This window comes from Heptranchias perlo, chromosome 4 (assembly GCF_035084215.1).
Source record: "Heptranchias perlo isolate sHepPer1 chromosome 4, sHepPer1.hap1, whole genome shotgun sequence".
In the NCBI taxonomy this organism is placed as follows: domain Eukaryota; kingdom Metazoa; phylum Chordata; class Chondrichthyes; order Hexanchiformes; family Hexanchidae; genus Heptranchias; species Heptranchias perlo.
In genome coordinates, this window is record NC_090328.1 from 96,213,349 (window position 1) to 96,237,102 (window position 23,754).

A 23,754-nucleotide genomic window follows, 5' to 3' on the forward strand; every position below is an offset into this window, starting at 1 on the left:
AATAACTTAAACTGAATAAATGAATTAATTTTAAAAATAACTAAAAATAAACCAAGTGAATTAATTACATAAAAACTTTAATTAAGTAAATAAATAAAACAAGGTTGGATAGGGATGGCAGTGCAGATGGTGTGTTGTAACTGCAGTATGTGGGAGTTGGTGGAGAGCAGCGAGATCCCGAGTAACCACATCTGCAGTTAGTGTCTGCAACTCAAGGAACTTCGGCTCAGAGTTGTTGAGCGGGAGTCTGAGGTGCAGACATTGTGATGCATCAGGGAGGGGGAGAGTTACCTGGACACTTTGACCCAGGAGGCAGTCACACTCCTTAGGTTAGTTAGTAGTTTAGGTATGGTTAGTGGTCAGGGACAGGAACATGTGACTACGAGTCAGGCAGGTAAGGGGACCCCAGAAGCCTCAATGTTTGCCCTTGTCCAACAGGTATGAGGTACTTGCTACCTATGTGGATGAGAACAAAGACTACAGGGAGGATGGGCAAATTGACCCCGGCACCGTGGTACAGGAGGCCATCCAAGTGGGGGGAGTAAAAAGGAATGCGCTAGTGTTAAGGGATAGTATAGTCAGAGAAATAGATACTGTTCTTTGCAGCCACGACCGGGAGTCCCAAAGGCTGTGTTGCCTGCCTGGTGCCAAGGTTAAGGATATCTCCTCACGGCTGGAAAAGAACTTGGAGCATGAAGGGGAGGATCCAGTTGTCGTGGTCCACATAGGAACCAACAACATAGGTAGAACTAGGAATGAGGTTCTGCTGAAGGAGTTTGAGGAGCTCGGGTCCAAATTAAAAAGCAGAACCTCAAACGTAATAATCTCTGGATTACTACTTGAGCCACATGCAAATTGGCACAGGGACAAACAGATCAGAGAGTTAAATACGTGGCTGAAAGAATGGTGTGGGAAGCAGGGGTTTCAATTCATGGGGCACTGGCACCAATACTTGGGAAAGAGGGAGCTGTTCCGTTGGGACAGGCTCCACTTAAACTCGGCTGGGACCAATGTCCTGGCAAATCGACAAACTAGGGTGGCAGGTAAGGGTAAATTTATCAGTCTAAAGAGAAAGCTCAAGGCTTTAGAGCAGAGTAACGATTTAGGTAAAAACAAGCAGAGTGTGTGGGGAAGGGACAGAGAGTTTAACAAAGGTAATAGGGCATTAGTGACTAAGATCACATCAGGGAAAAATAGTAAAACATTAAAATTAAAGGTGCTGTATCTGAATGCACGAAGCATTCGTAACAAGATAGATGAATTAATGGCACAAATAGAGATAAATGGGTTTGATCTAGAAGCCATTACTGAGATGTGGTTGCAGGATGACCAAGGTTGGGAACTAAATATTCCAGGGTACTTGACTTTTAGAAAAGATAGGCAAAATGGAAAAGTTGGGGGGGGGGGGAAGTGGGGTGCAACCCTGATAATAAAGGATGAGATAAAGGCAGTAGTGAGAAAGAATCTTAGTTCAGAAAATCAGGATGTAGAATCAGTGTGGGTGGAGCTAAGAAATAACAAGAGGCAGAAAACACTGGTGGGAGTAGTTTATCGGCCCCCTAACAGTAGTCATAGTGTTGGACAGGGTATAAATTAGGAAATTAGAGGAGCATGTAACAAGGGTAATGCAATAATCGTGGGGGACTTTAATCTTCATATAGACTGGGCAAACCAAATTGGCAAAAGTAGTTTGGTGGACGAGTACATGGAATGCATTCAAGACAGTTTTCTAGAACAATATGTCGGTGAACCAACTAGGGAACAGGCTATTTTAGATCTAGTGTTGTGTAATGAGATTGGGTTAATTAGTAATCTTATAGTTAAGAATCCTCTGGGGCAGAGTGATCAATATGATAGAATTTCATTTTGAGTTTGAGGGTGATGTAGTTAAATCCGAAACTAGGGCCTTAAATTTAAACAAAGCCAATTACGTAGGTATGAGGGGCGAGTTGGCTAAGGTAGATTGGGAAATTAGATTAAAAGATATGAAGGTAGATAAGCAATGGTGAACATTAAAGGAAATCATTTATAATTCTCAATTAATATACATACCCTTGAGGAATAAAAACTCCACGGGAGAAGTGATCCAACTGTGGCTAATTAGAAAAGTTCAGGATAGTAATAGATTAAAAGAAGAGGCTTACAATGTTGCCAAAAAGAACAGTAAGTCTGAGGATTGGGAAGGTTTTAGAAATCAGCAAAGGATGACCAAGAAATTGCTAAAGAGGTAAAAAATTGAATATGAGAGTAAACGAGCAAGAAATATAAGATCAGATTGTAAGAACTTTTACAAGTGTATAAAAAGGAAGAGATTAGTGAAAGTAAACGTGGGTCCCTTAGCGGCAGAGACGTTAAACAAATATTTTGTATCTGTCTTCACAGGAGAAGACACAAAAAACATACTGGAAATAGTGGGGAATGAAGGGTATAATGAGGAACTTAAAGTAATTAAGATTAGTAAAGAAAAAGTACTGGAGAAATTAATGGGGCTAAAAGCCAACATATCGCTTGGACCTGATGGCCTACATCCTAGGGTCTAAAAGAGGTGGCTGCAGAGATAGTGGATGCATTGGTTATGATCTTCCACAATTCCCTAGATTCTAGAACGGTTCCCGCGGATTAGAAGGTAGCAAATGTAACTCCACTATTGAAGAAAGGAGGGAGAGAGAAAACAGAGAACTATAGGTCAATTAGGTTGACATCAGTTGTCGGGAAAATGCTAGAATCCATTATTAAGGATGTAGTAACAGGGCACTTAGAACATCATAATATGATTAGGCAGAGTCAACACAGTTTTATGAAAGGGAAATCGTGTTTGACAAACCTATCAGAGTTTTTTGAGGGTGTAACTAGCAGGGTGGATAAAGGGGAACCAGTGGATGTAGTATATTGGATTTTCAAAATGCATTCAATAATGTGCCACACAAGAGATTGTTACATAGGATTAAAGGCTCATGGGATTGGGGGTAATTTATTAGCATGGATTGAGGATTGGTTAACAGATAGAAAACAGAGAGTAGGAGTAAACGGGTCATTTTCGGGTTGGCAGGTTGTAACTAGTGGGGTACCGCAAGGATCAGTGCTTGGGCCTTAGCAGTTTACAATATATATCAATGACTTAGATGAGGGGGCCGAGTGTAATGTGTAATCTAAGTTTGCTGATGATACCAAGTTAGGTGGGAAAGTTAGCTGTGAGGAGGACAAGAAGAGGCTGCAAAGGGGTAGGGAGAGATTAAATGAATGGGCAAGAAGGTGACAGATGGAGTATAATGTGAGGAAATGTGAAATTATCCACTTTGGTAGGAAGAATAGAAAAGTGGAATATTTTTTAAAAGGTGAGAGACTAAGAAATGTTGGTATTCAGAGGGATTTGGGTGTCCTTGTACACAAATCACAGAAATTTAACATGCAGGTACAGCAAGCAATTAGGAAGGCAAATGGTATGTTAGCCTTTATTGCAAGGGGGTTGGAGTATAAGAGTAAGCAAGTCTTACTGCAATTATACAGAGCTCTGGTGAGACCACACCTGGAGTACTGTGCACAGTTTGGTCTCCTTACCTAAGGATATACTTGCCTTAGAGGAGATACAACAAAAGTTCACTAGATTGATTCCTGGGATGAGAGGGTTGTCCTTTGAGGAGAGATTGAATAGAATGGGCCTATATTCTCTGGAGTTTAGAAGAATGAGAGGTGATCTCATTGAAACATATAAAATTCTTAGAGGGCTTGACAGAGTAGATGCTGAGAGGCTGTTTCCTCTGGCTAGACGTCTAGAACTAGGGGTCATAGTCTCAAGATTAGGGGTCGGCCATTTAGGACTGAGATGAGGAAAAATGTCTTCACTCAGAGGGTTGTGAATCTTAGGAATCCTCTATTCCAGAGGGCTGTGGATTCTCAGTCATTGAGTATATTCAAGACTGAGATCAATAGTTTTTGGACACTAAGGTAATCAAGGTTATTGGGGATAGGGCAGTAAAGTGGAGTTGAGGTAGAAGATCAGCCATGATCTTATTGAATGGTGGAGCAGGCTCGAGGGGCCGTATGGCCTACTCCTGCTCCTATTTCTTATGTTCTTATATTCACACCATCCAATTGTATCATATCCTTACTCTCCCATCACACCAAGTGTATCAGCTATCAACAACCGAAGAGATTCCTGTCCTCCCAACCAGGAACATCTGAAGACATTCCCATCCTCCCAACTTGGAACAGCCAATGAGATTTCTGTCCTTCCAACTAGGCACAGCTGAAGAGATTCCCGTCCTCCCAAATTAAGAATAACCGAAGGGATTCTCATCCTTTCAACTAGGAATAGCCAAAGAGAAACCTGTCCTCCCAACCAGAAATAGTTGAATCGATTCCCATTCTCCCTACTGGGAACAAAGGGATTCCCGTCCACCCAACAAGGAATTGCTGAACGGATTCCCATCCTCCAAACTGGGAAAAACTGAAGGGATTCCTCTGCTCCCAACTGAGAACAGCCAAAGAGATTCCCATTCTCCCATCTAGGAACAGCTAAAGAGATTCCCATCCTTCCAACTAGGAATTGATGAAGGGATTCCCATCATCCCAACTACAATTAGGCAAAGAGATTCCCATCCTCCCAACTAGGAAGAGACAAAGAGATTCCCATCCTCCCAACTAAGAATGGACAAAGAGATTCCCATCGTCCCAACTAGGAATAGACAAAGGGATTCCCATCATCCCAACTACAAATAGGCAAATAGATTCCCATCCTCCCAACTAGGAAGAGACAAAGAGATTCCCATCCTCCCAACTAAGAATGGACAAAGAGATTCCCATCGTCCCAACTAGGAATAGACAAAGAGATTCCCATCATCACAACTAGGAATAGACAAAGGGATTCCCATCGTCCCAACTACAAATAGGCAAAGAGATTCCCATCCTCCCAACTAGGAATAGACAAAGAGATTCCCATCCTCCCAACTAGGAATAGACAAAGAGATTCCCATCATCCCAACTAGGAATAGACAAAGGGATTCCCATCTTCCCAACTACAAATAGGCAAAGAGATTCCCATCCTCCCAACTAAGAATGGACAAAGAGATTCCCATCATCCCAACTAAGAATGGACAAAAGGATTCCCATCCTCCCAACTAAGAATAGACAAAGAGATTCCCATCATCCCAACTAAGAATGGACAAAGAGATTCCCATCCGCCCAACTAAGAATAGACAAAGGGATTCCCATCATCCCAACTAGGAATAGACAAAGAGATTCCCATCGTCCCAACTAGGAATAGACAAAGAGATTCCCATCCTCCCAACTAGGAATAGACAAAGAGATTCCCATCCTACCAACTAGGAATAGGCAAAGAGATTCCCATTGTCCCAACTGGGAACAGACAAAAGTATTCCCATCCTCCCAACTAGGAATGGACAAAGAGATTCCCATCGTCCCACTAGGAATAGACAAAGGGATTCCCATCGTCCCATAGAGGGATTTGAGACGTTGCCGGACTGGGAGCCAATGTAGGTCAGCAAGCACAGGGGTGATTGGTGAACGGGACTTGTGTGAGTTAGGATATGGGCAGCAGAGTTTTGGACAACCTCAAGTTCACGGAGGGTGTAAGGTTGGAGGCTGGCCAGGAGACCATTGGAATGGTCGAGTCTAGCGGTAACAAAGACCTGGATGAGGGTTTCAGCAGCAGATGAGCTGAGGCAGAAGTGGAGACGGGTGATATTATGGTGGTGGAAGTAGGGGTCTTGATGGTGGAGCAGATATGGGGTCAGAAGCTCATCTCAGGGTCAAAAAGGAAGCCAAGGTTGCAAATGGTGGTTCAGCTTCAGACAATGGCCAGGGAGAGAGATGGAGTCAATGGCTAGGGAACGGCGTTGGGACAATGGCTTTGGTGTTCCTAATATTTAATTGGAAGAAATTTCAGCTCATTCTACTTTGGATTCAGACAAGCAGTGTGACAAATCAGAGGCATTGGAGGATTCGATCTGGGTGTCGTCAGTGTATATATGTGGATCCTGTTTTTGGATGATGTCGCTGAGGGGCAGCATGTAGAAGAGGAAATAGGAGGGGGCCAAGGATAGATCCATAGGGGACTCCAGAGGTAATGGTGCGGGAGTGGGAAAAGAAGCCATTTCAAGTGATTCTCTGGCTATGACTGGATAGATAGGAATGGAACCAGATGAGGACATTCCCACCAAGCTGGACAACAGAGGAGAGGTGTTGGAGGAGGATGGTGTGGTCAAAGGCTGCAGACGGATCGAGAAGGATGAAGAGGAATAGTTTATGACGGTCACAGTCACGTAAGATGAAATTAGTGACTTTGATAAGGGATGTTTCAGTGCTGTGGCAGGAATGGAAACCTGATTGGAGGAGTTTAAACATGGAGTTGTGGGAAAGATGGGCATGGATTTGGGAGGCAACAACACGTACAGGGACTTTGGAGAGGAAAGGGAGGTTGGTGATGGGGTGGTAGTTTGCAAAGGCAGAGGGGTCAAGGGTGGGTTTTTTGAGGAGGGGAGGTGATGACGGCAGATTTGAAGGGGAGGGGGCAGTACCTGAGGAGAGGGAACCGTTAATAATATCAGCTAACATGGGGGCCAGGAAGGGAAGTTGGGTGGTCAGCAGTTTGGTGGGAATAGGGTCGAATGAGCAGAAGGTGGGTCTCATGGACAAGATGAGCTTGGAGAGGGCATGAGGGGAGATTGGAGAGAAACTAGAGAAAGATGTGACTTCAGAGCTAGGGCAGGGGGGAAACTTAGGGGAAGTATGGCTTGGTGGGCTAGAGGAAGGGAGGGATGTGGCAGAGGCTGCTGAACAGATGGTCTCAATCTTAGTGGCAAAGTAGTCCATGAGCTCCTCACACTTGTTGTTGGAGGTGAGGGTGGAGGGGGCAGGGGAGAGATGTTTAAGAAGACGGATTGTATTGGAGAAGAAAAGCCGTGAGTTATCTTTGCGATCCAGGATGATCCTAGAATAATGAACAGTTTTGGTAGTGGAGAGCTGGGCCTGATAGTGCTCTATGTCTCTTATTTGCCTCTTTTCAAGGCTCAGATGTCCATCTTTTTCTTCATAGTTCAGCCCCTCTGATATTAGGGATTGGCCTCATGGTTCTTCCCTACACCTTTACCTGGACTCGAATGTCTCCCTTGTGAATCAGTGAGCCCATACCACACGATGTTATCCAATGTTGTTTTTCAAGGGCACTTAGATTCTAATTTGGTTCCACGCTACACAGAGTCCAACTTGTCCAAAAATGTGCTGTCCCCATCCTGTCCCCAACCATGTCCCACTTGCCCATCAAACCTCCTCTGTGGCTGGTGCAGGAAATAGTGATGGCACTCTGATGCGTAGGGGAGTTCCTCCTGAACATATTGTCAGGCATTGTAGAGTAAGTTTTGCATTACTCTGCAGCTAACCATGTGTCACATTTTGGGATTTTTTTGACCATATTTCCATAGATGGTCTTGGGGAAAAAAAGTGTTCCCTTTAAATAGAGTGTTGTAAAGCATAGTGTATTTTAAAAAGGCTCTAAGACTATAGGTAGTTAAGATACTAATGAGCTTTTAGTGATGGCGACTCTGATGTGTCACTTGGTCCAGTGACACTGAGTCTGTTTTGATGTTGTTTCTCACTAGACTGTAAATAATAACCAATTCATTTGCCTGTCATGGCAATCAGTAAGTACTTCACACCCATTATGTTGGATAGTCTTTGATCTCTTTCTGGCTGTGAACAGAGGGAGATAAAACACAGAGACAGACATACGTGGGTAGTCACGTTTTTGAAACTGAAAGCTGCCGGGCGGTCAGGCTCAGAAAAGGCAGCAAGTAAGTTAGAATGCAGGACACACTAGCTAGGAATTATTCTGTTTAAGTCAAGAAAGATGACCCATTGATGTGGGGAAGTATAGAGGGCTCATTATTTTCTTATTATGTGAAAACAAATTGTACCGATTCAAATAAATGAATCCAATCATAACTGTGAAATAAAGTAGCTTAACTTGTATCTGGCCTCATCCCACCAAGGGGATGTTTGGTTCTCCTCCAGGGAGATTGAAAAAGCACACATATGAAAAAGTTGAATAAGCAGTTCAGATCACAAAGGGTGCTTGTTGCACCCCCAGGGTTCCACTATTGTATAGTTAGATAATAGGCAGTATGGGCACACCCCTGAACACAAGACGCTCAGACTGCTTATAGACGTGACCAGCAACACTGTACCACAAAGATTATCTAAGGTAATACACAAATTTGTAACGCACTGCTATACCTGACCCAGGGAGTGCTTGATGTTGGACTGGGTGCCTGAAATTGGAAATGTTCCATTCCCCAGCACTGATGAGCACAGGTCTTCACCCAAAAAAAAGCAAGGAAGCAAAAGCTAAGTATTATCACAGCACAACAATCACTGTCCTGGCATTGTTCAGTGATACACCAACATCGTACTATGTTTATTTTAACCCCCCTGATCAGAGTGAGTGCAGCATTTTGTGGGGGCTGGACATTACCAAGGGAGAAGGCAACACGAAATCCATTACTGTGACACTGGCAGTGCAGTTCTGTGGATCCTGATTCATTCTGGTCCTTCCTCAGGATAGCCCCACCCTAGTGTGCTGCCACAGCAATAGCATTGTTGCTAATCTCGTTAAATTAAGAAACAGACACAGTACCAGTTGTATCCCACAGACAGTGATGCTATTTTGAAGGTATTTTTCTTTTATTTATACTCAAATTGCGTAGGCAATAATCCTTTAAATTACCCTGCACCACGTTCAGCTTCTCTCTCTCTCTTTCTGGAAAAGCTTTTAAATTGAGTTGTAAATATTTAGCCTGGTGCCACTAAAGCCCATTTCATGTAACCAGTTGCATACAGTTTTATTGCTTGCAGCAGTGTTGAGCATCATCATTGTAGATTCAATCAGCTCATGTAAAATCTGTCCCTATATGTTGTACTATAGTGATGGCAAGGAGGTAAATCCAGCTTCCCTTCAATCCCATTTGTTGCGGTCAGTCTGCAATATCACTTCCTGCTTGAACACGTTCCGCTTTGGAACCCCATTGGTAAAATAACTACCACAGCTTGCATTTATATAGCGCCTTTAATGTAGAAAAACACCCCACTGCTGTGCCTTACGATGTGCAGATATTAGTTGTTAAGTTTATTTTTGAGGTGGAGATATTAGTTATTAAAGTTACTTATGATGTGAAGACATCAAAAAGAAAGAGCTTCCATTTCTATAACGCCTTTCACATCTTCAGGTTGTCCCAAAATGCTTCACCGCTAATGAAGTACTTTTGAAGTGTAGTCACTGTTGTAATGTAGGGAAACATGGCAGCCAGTTTGTGCACAGCAAGGTCCCACAAACAGAAATGAAATAAATGATTAGATAATGGGCATGATTTTAAAAGGGAAAAACGGGTGGGCTAGGGGTGAGGGGGCATTCAAAATCACAACCATTTCGGACCCGCTCCCAACCCACCCCCAACGCCCCTCCAACCTGCCCACTTCCGGTTTTCACAGGGGCGGGACGAGGGGCAGGCGACCAACTCATTCCCAGGAGGCGGGTTGGTGATTAAAACTTTTCAAGAAGGCTGCGGGTCTCCATTTTTACAGAGTTTCCAATTTCAACCTCTGGGGGCCGGGATTCCCGGGCCTTCTCTTTCACGTCACCTGAAAGGAGGCGAGAAGGCCCAAAACTAACAGGTAAGTACCTTTCTGGAACAGGTTGTGGGTCCAAAGGAGCAGAAGTGCTTCCCCTGGGCCCAACAAGCCTACCTGCAGCGACCCCCCACCACAATGATCGCGGATCCCCCCGCGATCTCCAACCCCCCCCCACAACGATCGCGGATTCCCCACCCCGATCTCCAACCTCCCCTACCATGATCCTGGGCCCCTCCCATCTCTGACCCCCTTCCCAATAATTGCGGACCCCCCCTCTGATCTCCGACCCCCCCAATGATTGCGGACTGCCATGATGACCCCGATCCCCCCACAACGATCGCGAACCGGATTCTCCCCCCCAACCAACGCGGACCCCCACAATGACCCCTGATCCCAAAACCCCCCCCCGCCCCGTGAGTAACCCCTGATCCCTTTCCCCATGACTGACTCCTGCCATGACCCCCATGCCCACCGGTGCCCCTGTGCAAACCCATGCCCCATGCCAACCCATGCCCCCATGCCAACCCATGCCCCTGTGCCCCCATGCCCCCTGGGCCCATCCATGCCCCCCGCCCCCCATCCATACAAACTAAGACTTACCTGAAGACTTACCTGAACACGTCCTCTCCCTGGCTGCTCTCCAGTGCAACTGAGGCCAGCCTATCAATCAGGCTGGCCTGTCGGATGGCAAACCGACAAAAAAAATAAAAGACGTTCTTACATCAAAATCGTAAGGAGATCCGGGAAACCTGTACTTCCGGGTTTCCTGTCCGCAATTTGACCCCGCTGCCCCCTTTCCAGCTCAGAGTCAAAATCATGCCCAATGTGTTTTGGATAATGTTGGTTGAGTGATAAATATTGGTCATGACACCGGGAGAAATCCCCTGCTCTTCTTTGAATAGTGCCACGGGATTTTTTTACATCCACCTGAACAGGCAGACAAGGTCTCAGTTTAGTGTCATCTGAAAGACAGGTGTTATTCAGATCACTTAGGTTGTCAATGAATTTCACCAGGAACAAAGCAAATATTGGATCTCAGATCATTAACACAACTGCTATCCCTCCCCTTTCCTCTCTCCTGTTTCCGGTCCAGTTTGGCCTTGGCAACAGGTGACAATCTTATTCCTGAAGAAGCCCCCAATGTCTTTGGAAGATCACTGAAACAAATGAAGTAGTGTTGCTGTGTCGATTGGATTCTGATAGGCATCTGGAAACTTAGTGCACAAACAAAAGGGAAATCACAATGATACCTCCAGATACTGTGCAGTACTGACAGATGATGAACCAGTAGTAGTCATAGAATCATACAGCACAGAAGGAGGCCATTCAGCCCTTTGTGCCTGTGCCGGCACTTTGAAAGAACTATCCAATTAGTCCCATTCCCCTGTTCTTTCCCCATTGACCAGCACATATTTCCTTTTCAAGTATATATCCAATACCCTTTTAAAAGTTACCATTGAATGTGCTTTCAGGCAGTGCATTCCAGATCATAACAACTCGCTGTGTAAAAAAAAAGATCCTCATCTCCCCTCTGGTTCTTTTGCCAATTATCTTAAATATGTCACTGATTACTGGTTACTGATCCTCCTGCCAGTGGAAACAGTTTATCTTTATTTACTTTTTCAAATCTACTCATAATTTTGAACCCCTCTATTAAATCTCCCCTTAACCTTCTTTGCTGTAAGGAAAACAACCCCAGCTTCTCCAGTCTCTCCACATAACTGAAGTCCCTCATCCCTGGTACCATTCTGGTAAATCTCCTCTGCACCCTTGCCATGGCCTTGACATCCTTCCTAAAGTGTGATGCCCAGAATTGGAAAAAAAAAGTCACGTCTGAAAAGATGACTAACCATAAATGCATTGAACTTAAAAAAAGTTTACTTATATTCTTATGTATGAACCAATAAAATTATAGTAAATATTTACAAATAATTATTCTTATATTAAGATTACATACATCGACAGGTCACAAACAATCGTCCTCGTGAACACACATACATTGAATCTACACCCATCTTATTGCATGGTACTTTTAGCTAAATCTAATATCAGAAAACTCAGGTTGCATTCGACAGTTTACTTGGAACAGAAAGCACAAATCTCAGTATTGCAATAATGATAAAGAAAAATATCAGATATCTTTGGCAAATTGGCACTGCAGTAATTACATTCAAATGTTATTACACAAGAAAGCAACACACACAGCACGAAATAAAAACACCAAGAGTTCATTTCAGTCTGTAAATTACATCCTACAAAAAACAGATAGAAAAACAGAGTTTAAAGAAGCATTTCCTGCTGGAAACAACTTTTTTTTTTGTCTCCACCCCTCAAAGGCAGTCATTTTCACAAGAAGTACTTAATATTTGTATATTTACTGTACAGGGTTTCTAAGCAGGCCTAGTGACCTTTGGTGAATGCATTACATATGCATTTCACAAACAAAGTGTTGCTTGTTTGATTGCAAGCTGGTTTTACTGTCTTTTTTTGTTGCTCTTTAGTAACATATTTTAAGTTTGTGTTGTGAACACTCACACCCCATGCTGATGTAATTAGTCCAGCTTGGGAGGATGTTCTGAAGTTGATGAAGGCAGAAAGACATTTGGAACCTGGGTAGAAGGAAAGGCCATCAAGAGTGAAAGGCAGATAGGGCACCCTGGCACGTTTGAGCTCCAGCACGCCGTGTGACTCAACAAAAGGACTAAGTCTCGCGCTCCCCAGTCCCTGCTATCAAGTTCCTAATCCCGAGCCGGTCATCGAGGGAGACCGTCCACAGGGCTGAGGAGCAACCACAGAGGAAGGGAGGGAAGGAGAGAGAATTGGAGGAGGGAGAGTCAACCTGTGATACTGCCCTGCAGCTCCTAGTAGTCATCAATACCCAGAGTGGCAATGTTAAATGCCTGTCGCCATCGTCTGAGACAACTCATGTCCTCATCCCTGTTGGGATTAATCTGCAAGAACCAAACGAGGGGCAAAAAAAAAATTTAAATCAAGGGAAGCAGTGAACAATACTAGTTGGATTTTAATAACTTACCACATTAATGGCTTATTATTGAAATGGGTACATAATGACTAGGACAAGTGTAACTGGGACAAGGCTGATTGGGAGGCGTTGAGTAACTTATCTCTGAGGGAGGAGAAGAACTGATTAATCATCTCTACCCACAGGAAGTGCTGAGCTAAGGTGGGCAACGCTGGCAAAACCACATTTATGGCCCATTCCCAATAGCTAGGTTGCTTCAGAGGGCAATAAGAGTCAACCACATAGGACTGGAGTCACATGTAGGTAAGACCAGGTAAGGACGGCAGGCTCCCTTCCATGAAGGACATTAGTGAACCAGTTGGGTTTTTACAACAATCCCAAGGCGTTCATGGTCACTTTTTTTTTCCTGCTGCCAACTCCATATTTCTTGAATTCAATTTCAGAACTTGCTCTGATGGGATTTGCAGCCAAGGTCTGGGTTGCTAGTCCAGCACTGTCAGCACGACACCGCCACAGCACGCAAAGTATGCTGGGTAGAAGGGAAAAAAACTATAACAAACAAAATGAGTAGAAGGAGATGGGGCTGCCTAGGTCGGCCCTGCTTTCCTCTGTGACAATAATGACACTGATATATAATTTAAAAAGTACCAAAAGTACAGACATGTGGAAAACGCCATTAGTCCTACAATATTGTCAGACTATATGATAGTATGTGCCTCGCATTCCACTGGAAAGCTGAATCTCTCCATGCTTAAGGAGGAAGTATGAAACACCCAATGCACACCTCAGCCGTGGCGTGCTCCTGGGAACCTCCCAGAACCCGGCTCAGTTAGGGGTTTCACCAAACTTATGCATTGATTTGGGAAACGTTGAAATATTGTTTACCTAGCTGATCAAATGTGGCAGATGTTTTCTTATCCCGTAGTTCTGTTCTCAGAGCCCATGAGATAGGTTGGCTGTTACTCCACTGAAATGGAGTAGCAGTGGTTCGCTGATGTCATGGCAGCGTCTTCATGACATCAGAATTAAGTGTGTGTGAGTGTGTGTGTGTCTGAGAGTGTAGGGGTGTGTGTGAGAGTGTGTGTGTGAGTGTGTGTGTGTGTCTGAGAGTGTAGGGGTGTGTCTGAGAGTGTAGGGGTGTGTGTGAGAGTGTGTGTGTGTCTGAAAGTGTATCTGAGTGTGTATGTGTGTGTGTGTGTGTGTCTGAGAGTGTGTGTGTATTTGTCTGAAAGTGTGCATCTGAGAGTGTGTGTGTCTGAAAGTGTGTGTCTGAAATTATGTGTCTGAAAGTTTGTGTGAGTGTGCATCTGAGTGTGTGTGTGTCTGAAAGTGTGTGTGAGTGTGCATCTGAGAGTGTGTGTCTAAAAGTGTGTATCTGAGAGTGTGTGTGAGTGTGTGTCTAAAAGTGTGCGTCTGAGAGTGTGTGTCTGAAATTATGTGTCTGAAAGTTTGTGTGAGTGTGCATCTGAGAGTGTGTGTCTAAAAGTGTGCATCTGAGAGTGTGTGTGTGTCTGAAAGTGTGTGTGAGTGTGCATCTGAAAGTGTGTGTGAGTGTGCATCTGAGAGTGTGTGTGAGTGTGTGTCTAAAAGTGTGCATCTGAGAGTGTGTGTGCGTATGAAAGTGTGTCTGAGAGTGTGTCTGAGAGTGTATGAGAATGTGTGTCTTTAAGTGTGTGTGTGTGTGTGTGTGTGTCTGTGTGTATGTCTGAGTGTGAGAGAGACCGTGGGGTATAAATTAGTCTTGGGTAGTAATGTAAATCTGGTGAATCAGCCACCCGTTTTACAATCAAACCGACTTCCTTTTCCATTGGGGTGTATAAAGGGTTGGGGGGGGAATCGGGCAGGAGGTATATAATGGGCGGGGGGTATATAAGGGGCGGGGGTTATATAAGGGGCGGGGGGGTAAATCGGGCAGGAGGTATATAACGGGCGGGGGGTATATAAGGGGCGGGGGGGGGGGGTAAATCGGGCAGCCGATTCTCTATCGTCCGTTTTGTGGTACAGCCCAAGGTGAATTTCTACCCCTGTATGTTTCCACATAACTAAAATTAACATTTTAATAAACGTAGTCAGTTTATGTCTCTATTTTTACCTGTGACGTTATCTGAATACATCCAGGGGATCAATGAGATATTAAGTTTGACCAACTTGTGAGTCAGACTGTCACAGCCCAACTTCTTACTTATCAATTGTGGGTTATGGAGTCTTCAGCACACATGGAACAAACTAATATGTCACTCGTCTCTCCGACACATCCCCTCTTAGCTTCCATTATATTAGACTAAGTGTTTGACATCAGGGAAGAGCACTCCAGCTCCTCCTGGCTGGGAGCAAGACTGCTTAAGGACACAGACGGTTCATTTTAATTTTGTTTCAGAAGCACTGAAATGTTACATCTCGTGCTTTGTAGGAAATGGTGAAATTCTGCAGCAACTATACTACTGTCACTTTATCATGAGTGCTGTGTGCTGATTGAAACTCCTTATCAAGACTTTCAGAAGTGCAATCAGCTATAACATGTAGACCATTGAAGCAGGTGTACTGTGGGAAACGATCTCTAACACTAGTGAGAACTCAACAACACTGTCTGCTAACAAAAATGGAAAATATGAGATAGTCACTGTTTGAATTACAAGACTGTGTTATTTGCAGCACAGTAACAGAAGTGTGAAGAAAGTTATGCTATATTAATTGCATGTACAATGTCAGTAAATAAATAATTGGCTTCATGTGCTACACAGGAGTTTACTGATAACACTACACATGTTTGCTAACTATTTAGATGCTACTTAGAGTTTGTTGTTGTAATCTGCACCATATTTTGCCTCATTGCTACTGGCTGCAGTTCATCAGTCTGGGCTGGAATCGGATTGGAGTCAAGTGCCCAACATCTCCACCACAGTTGAGTATGAGGAGTTTACCAGTCATTATCTGACGTGGAGGGGGAAAGGGAGAAGTAGTCTGAGAACACCAAGGCAACAGAGCCAACCTTCAAAAATGAGCTGGACCAGCTCCTGGCTGGAGCGGAGAACACATCATATAAAAAGATAGGTGAAACACCAGGTAATATAAGTGCGGTCAATGTGGTCTCCTGAATTGGTTTTGATCGCCTAAGGGGGGTCCGAAAGAAATTTTTGAGATTTTTTCCTCCTAATTGGCCGTGGGTTTTTATTTTTTTTGACTCTCCCAGGAAATTACATGGCTGCTGGTTGATGTCTACTCACAATGCTTCAGACATAACGATTGTGTGGGGCAGACTTGATAGACCAGATGGTCCATTTCGTCCCGTCATTTTCATATGCTCATTTTTGTATGCTTGTATGGACCAGCCCATCTCAGTGAACGTCCCAAGGGGTGTGAATATCTCCTGACTTCACCCAAAGTTGTTCCAACCCAAGTCCAGTCCATCTATAAAGTTTAGTGGAGAGACAGAGCGTGTTTCTCCTCATGAGCTGCAGCTTGGTCTTTTGTTTGAGACAGTCCCTACTCCCACCCCCATGCTGTACATGTTATACAAAGGAGACAACCATTCAAGAGCTATTTCTTTTAAGAGAAACACTCCACAAGTAAATTTATCAACCCAAAGAACCTGTGTACTAGAAGGAACACAGAATGGTACCAACACAATTACCCACTGCATCAAACCAACAATCATCCGAGCCTCACAGACAGGGACAAAGGAACAGTGCACCCTCTCAGGAACACCTTTTGAACAGCGGGCTGCATTTCATGAATCTGAATTTTATGTCTCGTGCTGTGTTAAGTGCTGACGTTTATTTGGGAGAATGGGTTGTGAATGCAGACCACAGCAGGACTGCATCTTCGAAATTATATGTTTAATCCTTCTGGTATTTTACAGCTTTTGCAAAACACACACACACACATAGAATTACGTAGAATTTACAGCACAGAAACAGGCCATTTGGCCAAACTGGACTATGCCGGTGTTTATGCTCCACATGAGCTTGCTCCCACCTTACTTCATCTAACCCTATCACCATATCCTTCTACACCTTTCTCCCTCATGTACTTATCTAGCTTCCCCTTAAATGTATCTATGCTATTCGGCTCAACTATTCCTTGTGGTAGCAAGTTCCACATTCTAACCACTCTCTGGATAAAGAAGACACAAACACAGTTCTCATCAGTCAACCTATGTATGGGCCTCCTGTGAGTTTCTAGGGCTGAGAATTTAACACCATTAAGAAAACACGGAAATGTCAGATTTCCAGTATTCTCTGAATAAATAAACTATTTAAAAATGTTCTCCTCTGTCAGTGAATAAGCACTGCAGTCCACAGAGAGTTTAAAACTCAGTGTTACTTATGAGAACTCACACACACAACAGTGTTTTTGAAATGCAGCCGAGCTGTTACTGAGTGATTCCCACATTGCGTCAGGCTCAGGGATACAATCTAAGCATGTGGCCAGTTCTGGTTTATAGCGAGCTCAGAGTGTTCAGAACCTGCTCAGTGCACCTGCTAGTCCTGTGTACCTATTACTGTCAGCTCAAGATCAGCTACAATTCAGTTCCTTCGAAACCCTCTGCGTGCAGGACTTCCTTGCAATTTAGAAAATCCTATTGCAAATAATAAAGCAACAATGATTTTTTAAATTATCATTGCCAAATATTAAATTTGATGAACTAGAGTTCACTAACTGGATTGAGCCGAGTGCAATATTGTCTGAATCTTTAAAACTATTTCAGAAGCCGCAAATGTTTTAAGAAGCTATTTTTTTAAGCAGATGCTATCCTAGTACACAAAGGGTTAAGGTCGAGGCTCTTGTGATGTGATGCAGTGTGTAATTACTGTACAGGAACCGTTCTCTCTTCCCGGTCCCGCTCTTCAAATACTCTCAAGTGCAGTGATTCAGTAATCAAGATCATGGTTTTTAAATATAGGCAGCATGCTGCTTTTCAGTTTTAAATCATTTCCCAGAAAAAAAAATCACATAGAATAAAATATTACCCTCCTAGTAAAACCACATTTTTCTTAAAATATTTTTTTTTTAAAGTTGAACAGTCTTTCTTCACTAATAAATGGATGCACTCCATAGGTTGCCTGGATAACTATCGGTGTGGGTCGCAGGTCAGCAGTTTCTGTCGTTCTGCAGTGAAAACAGCAAATGTTTGGCAGCAGCCGTTCCGAGAGGGAGTTTGATTATCCTGCAGGAAGTTCACATTTGACCTTCTGAGTTTCACACATTTCCTGTTGTCTCAGACCTGATTGATATGTGTTGTAAGTGCACAATTTCTTTACTACCTGCAGCCCATGCCCCCCCCCCCCGCCCACCCCGGCTAGTGACGATCGTAGGCTGCGGCGGTGGCAGCTGGTGCTGTTCCGCGGGCTGCGGTGCTGTAATAATAGGGGGAACCTAAGAGAGAACAACACCAGGGTTAGAAACCTTTGCACAGCGAAGAGAGGAAAGCAGTTCACGTGAAATTCGTCAACGCCGGCGCTAAATGAATGCCAATCGAGAAATCTGGGCGAACGCATCGAGCCTCACCCGCTTAGGAGCGACTGCCCCAATGGAATCGCCTTCAGCTAGTTGACCACCATCGTCTCATTTTTTAAAATTAAGTAAATTAACGTTGACCTCCCGTGGCCTTGCTCATGGATTAAAAATGTTGGAAAGTATGTTTACTCTAAGTGCTGATTCTCCAATCAGGCACATCCCAGTAAGGAACGGTGCTTGCAGGCAGTGTTGGATGGAAATTTGTGGGCCCACAGTCCCTGATTTTCCATCCACCTAAATTAATGGACAGAACATCGGGCACTGCAGGACCATGATTATACAACCAGCCCTGCTCCTGGCCGCAGTGCGGATTGGGAATTCAGCACATATACAACGTACTATGAACGCCTGCTAAGCCGTTGTTCTCCCGCCTGAACTATACAGACAGGTATCTTCATTTTGTAATGGGAAGAAAATACTGAGACCTCCTTTCCCAATTTTTTGTCTAATGGATCTACCATGACACAGATCACAGATAAAACTTTCTTTTAAAAAAAAGAGTTCATAAATAAAGTACAGTTAGATAAATAAATTAGTGCCCTTCATGAACCATAGTTACAAAAGTAAGTGAAAGTTTCCTGCAGCCACTCATTATATCACTGGGGACAGGACAGCTGTTCAGAAACACAGAACATACAGTACAATGCATCACATATAAATATTACAACTGTTATTACCTTTTGTTTTACGTGAAACAAACCCCTCCCTCAACAAGCTCTCAATTCTTTTTATGGAAAGTGATCTTTCCACATTTCTCTCCATTACTATAATGATCACATTTCAGTCAAAGTTAGAGAGGGAAGTAAATAGGGTAGGGGAGAGATGTGGTGGATAAACAGTACAGGGCAGAGTTTCCAGACCCTTGCCCCAGAAAAGCCCATCTCCCTAGACACCAGGGGCAAGCAAAAGGCCTTCTTCGGCTTGCTATTCATTTGTTTTGAATATGCCTCTGAACCGCTTTGGGACATTTATCTATGTTAAAGGCACTGGGCAAATCTACGTCGTTGTTGTAATAATGCACCTTAACATCAATTTCAAAAGAATCACCCTTTACTGAAGTTGTGTCTTCACTTTCCTAGCTATCCTTGTGCCCTCTCTCGGTAAGATTGACAATTTGTGCTGAATTGTAAACACTTGTGTGCTGCAAGCCCATGCTCATTTGGAATTGGGTCGAGTCTATCCAAACCCATTATACAATGGACCCTTACAGCAAAGAAAGACTTTTATCCCGCACTGGATTAAAAACCTGGGCCCCCATGGTGAAAGAACAGCATTCTAACCCCCAATCCTTAAATGGAATCTTCTTTTTTCCCCTAGCCAAACAGCATTAAAAAGTATTTGGAGAAAAAGAAAACCCATGGAACAACAACATGCCTAGGGGTATGTGCATATCATAATGCAATACCCGGTGGATTTCAAAGATCTCGTGACATTGTTCAAAGAAGAGCAGGGAGTTCTCCCAATGTCCTGGTCGAGATTCATCCCTCAATAAAAACATATTAAATTTCCATCATTGCTGTTTGTGGGATCTTGCTGTGTGCAAATTGGCTGCCGCTTATCCCTACATTACAACAGTGACTAAACTTCAAAACTCATGCATTGGCTGTGAAGTGCTTTGGCATCCTGAGGACAAGAAAGGCACTATATAAATGCAAGTTCTTTCTTTACCCATCGGTTTAAGAAATGTACCATAAATAGATAAGTGCAACAAATATAATTTGAACACAAGAACTACCCAAAGGGACAACATTCAATAATGTTCTTCAATAAGCTCTTTCATTAAGCATTTTATAACACATGTTTCAGTGAACTATCTAACTGCACGTCAGTGGGCTGTAGCAGCCAGAATATTTGTTGAACATTTATGGTGGTTGATGAATAACACAAATTACAGTATTATAGTTGTCAAAAATACTAATGAAAAGGAACAGTTTTAATCCTTAAGAACAAATTCAGAAGTATTTGCTTCTGTGGAAGAGGAGTAGGACCATCTTCTACATCCAAACTCCAGGACCTAAATTTTAACCTGGAAAATGGGTGGGTTGGGGATGGGGGGGGGGGGGGGGACAGTAAAATTATAAAAGGTTGGAGCGGGAACGAATCCCGCCGAATAATACGTTTCACCCAGACACGGCTGGGTGCGCGTGCGATTCAGAAACTCGGAAGTCCGGCCGGCTGACATTTAAAGGGGCAATTAAAATAGTTGAAGTAATTAGCCAAATTAAATTTTTGTGGATTGAGGCAGACAAACGATTTTAACTCTACCTGAACATGCCACCCGTGGCCTCTGAAACATGCCATGGAAACGGAGGCAAGTTGCAGCCGGCAGCCATTTCGATATTTAAACCAGTGATTGACAAATGGGGATAAAAGGTGAGTTTTTGCAGCAAGGCAATCAGTTCTCTCAGACAAACCTTTGGCCGGGAGCTCTTTGTGTTTAGACTGAGATTTCTTTGTTCACACTCAGAATTCTTGTGTTCACACATATTTACCTACATTTTGGACCCCCTCAATCTGAAAACATCATGATGGAGGGCGCAACAAGAGTAGAAGTTCTAAATTAGGGAAAAGCCAATTTTACTAAGCTGAGAAGTGATTTAGCAAAAGTGGACTGGAAACAGATACTTGAAAGTAAATCAGTGTCAGAGCAGTGGGAGGCATTCAAGGGGGGCATTCAAGGCATTCAGAGTAAACATGTTCCCACAAAGAAAAAGGGTGGGACTGCCAAATCTAGAGCCCCCGGATGACACGGAGCATACTGAGTAAGATAAGGCAAAAAAGGGAAGCTTATGTCAGACACCTAGAACTCAATACTACAGAAAGCCTGGAGGAGTATGGAAAGTGCAGGGGTGAAATTAAAAAGGAAATTAGGAAAGCAAAGAGAGGGCATGAAAAAATACTGGCAAGTAAAATTAAGGAAAACCCAAAAATGTTTTATAAATACATAAAGAGCAAGAGGATAACTAAGGAAAGAGTAGGGCCTATTAGAAACCAAAGAGGTAACCTGTGTGTGGAGGCAGAAGATGTGGGTATGGTTCTTAATGAATACTTTGCGTTTGTCTTCACAAAAGAGGGGGACGATGCAGAGATTGTAGTCAAGGAGGAGTGTGAAATACTGGATGGGATAATCATAGTGAGAGAGGAAGTATTAAGGGGATTAGCATCTTTGAAAGTAAATAATTCGCCAGTACAAATGAAATTTATCCCAGGCTGTTAAGAAAAGCAAGGGAGGAAATAACGGAGGCTCTGACCATCATTTTCCAATCCTCCCTGGCTAAAGGCATGGTGCTAACGTGTACCATTGTTTAAAAAGGAAGAAAGAGATAGACAGAGTAATTATAAGCCAATCAGTCTAATCTCGGTGGTGGGCAAACTAATGGAATCGATTCTGAGGGACAGCATAAACCGTCATTTAGAAAGGCACGGGTTAATCAAGGACAGTCAGCATGGATTTGCTAAGGGAAGGTCGTGTCTGACAAACTTGATTGAATTTTTTGAGGAGGCAACAAGGAGGGTCGATGAGGGTAGCGCATTTGATGTAGTCTACATGGATTTTAGCAAGGCTTTTGACAAGGTCTCACATGGCACACTAGTCAAAAAAGTAAAAGCCCTTGGAATCCAAGGGAAAGTGGCTAGTTGGATCCAAAATTGGCTCGGTGGCAGGAAGCAAAGGGTAATTTGGAGGCAAAAGGAGGCTGAGGGGAGATTTAATGGTTGACAGGTGTTTTTGCGACTGGAAAGCTGTTTCCAGTGGGGTCCCACAAGGCTCAGCACTAGGTCCCTTGCTTTTTGTGGTATATATTAATGATTTGGACTTGAATGTGGGGGGCTTGATCAAGAAGTTTGCAGATGAAACAAAAATTGACCGTGTGTTGATAGTGAAGAGGAAAGCTGTAGACTGCAGGAAGATACCAATGGACTGGTCAGGTGGGCAGAAAAGTGGCAAACGGAATTCAATCCAGAGAAGTGTGAGGTAATGCATTTAGAGAGGGCAAACAAAGCAAGGGAGTACACAATAAATGGGATTTCCACAGATCCCTGAAGGTAGCAGGACAGGTAGAGAAGGTGGTTAAAAAGGCATATGGGATACTTTCCTTTATTAGCCGAGGCATAGAATATAAGAGCTGGGAGGTTATGCTAGTACTGTATAAAACATTGGTTAGGCCACAGATTGAGGTTCTGGTCACCACATTACAGGAAAGATGTGATTGCACTAGATAAGGTGCAGAGAAGATTTACAAGGATATTGCCAGGGCTGGAGAATTTTAGCTATGAGAAAAGATTGGATAGGCTGGGGTTGTTTTCTTTGGAACAAAGGAGGCTGACGGGGAGATTTAATTGAGGTATATAAAATTATGGCAGGACTAGATAGAATGGATAGGGAGGACCTATTTCCCTTAACAGAGGGGTCTGTGACCAGGGAGCATAGATTTAAAGTAATTGGTAGAAGGATTAGAGGGGAGCTGAGGGGAAATTTTTTCACCCAGAGGGTGGTGAGAGTCTGGAACTCACTGCCTGAAAGGGTGGAAGAGGCAGAAACCCTCAACTCATTTAAAAAGTACTTGGATATGCACTTGAAGTGCCGTAACCTACAAGGCTACAGACCAAGTACTGGCAAGTGGGATTAAGCTGGATAGCTCTTTCTCGGCCAGCACGGAAACAATGGGCTGAATGGCCTCCTTCTGTGCCAGAATTTTCTATGATTCTATGATTCAGCAGGACGTCAGCACCCACGGCAGGCCCAGCGTTCAGTTCTGGCAGTTGCAGCTCCAAAAGACAGAGGTGTGCCACAAGGACTTGCAGAAGAGCAGAGAGAGGAAGAATGAAGGGGCCAATGTCGCAGGAGGCAATACCCTCGTGAGAGGGTCTACAGGCAAAGGCTAAGCTTCCTGGACCACTCTGAGGACAGTGCCTACAAAAACTCAGATTGAGTTGCCAGGTGGTCCGAGATATCTGCAGGCTCCTTCATGCAGAGCTGCTCCTGGATGGGTCTGGTGGCCACGCATTGCCTGTCGCAGTTAAAGTCACTGCTGCCCTCAATTTCTCCACCTCCGGATCCTTCCAGGGTGCCACTGGTGACACCGCCGGGATCTCTCAGTCGTCTATATATGACAGGTCACAGATGGCTTGTTTGCCAGGGCATCCGACTATATCAATTTCTCCATTGACGACATCAGCCAGACTGAGAGGGCAGTGGGTTTCCACTCTCTGGCTGGCGTCCCACGGGTACAGGGCGCAATTGATTGCACACACGTAGCAATCAGGGAACCTCCACATGAGCCAGGAATGTTCATCAACCAAAAGGGATATCACCCCATCAATGCACAGCTGGTTTGCGACCACCGGAAGAGGTTTCTCCAGGTGTGTGCCAAATTCCCTGGCAGTTGCCATGATTCTTCATACTGCGCGAATCCAAAATCCCAGCCCCTTCCACGCACAAAACAGACTTAAGGGCTGGCTCCTTGGAGACAAGGGATACCCCCTGCAGACATGGCTCATGGCACCTCTGGGAAACCCTACCAGCGAGACATGGCAGCAGTACAACGACAGTTACAACACCATCAGGTCAGTCAGTGAACAAGCCATAGGAATGCTGAAGATGTGCTTCAGGT

At 43.9% G+C, this 23,754-nt stretch overlaps 1 protein-coding gene across 1 annotated transcript in view; it reads right to left on the minus strand.

The window, feature by feature from the left end:
- Positions 1-11,502: 11,502 nt before the first annotated feature.
- pax5 (paired box 5) overlaps positions 11,503-23,754 on the minus strand; it is a 202,665-nt gene continuing 190,413 nt past the window's right edge. Inside the window, exon 9 of the mRNA XM_067983345.1 lies at positions 11,503-18,001. Coding sequence (XP_067839446.1) covers positions 17,925-18,001 — 77 coding nt within the window. The 3' untranslated portion in view covers positions 11,503-17,924. The remainder of the gene's footprint in view (positions 18,002-23,754) is intronic.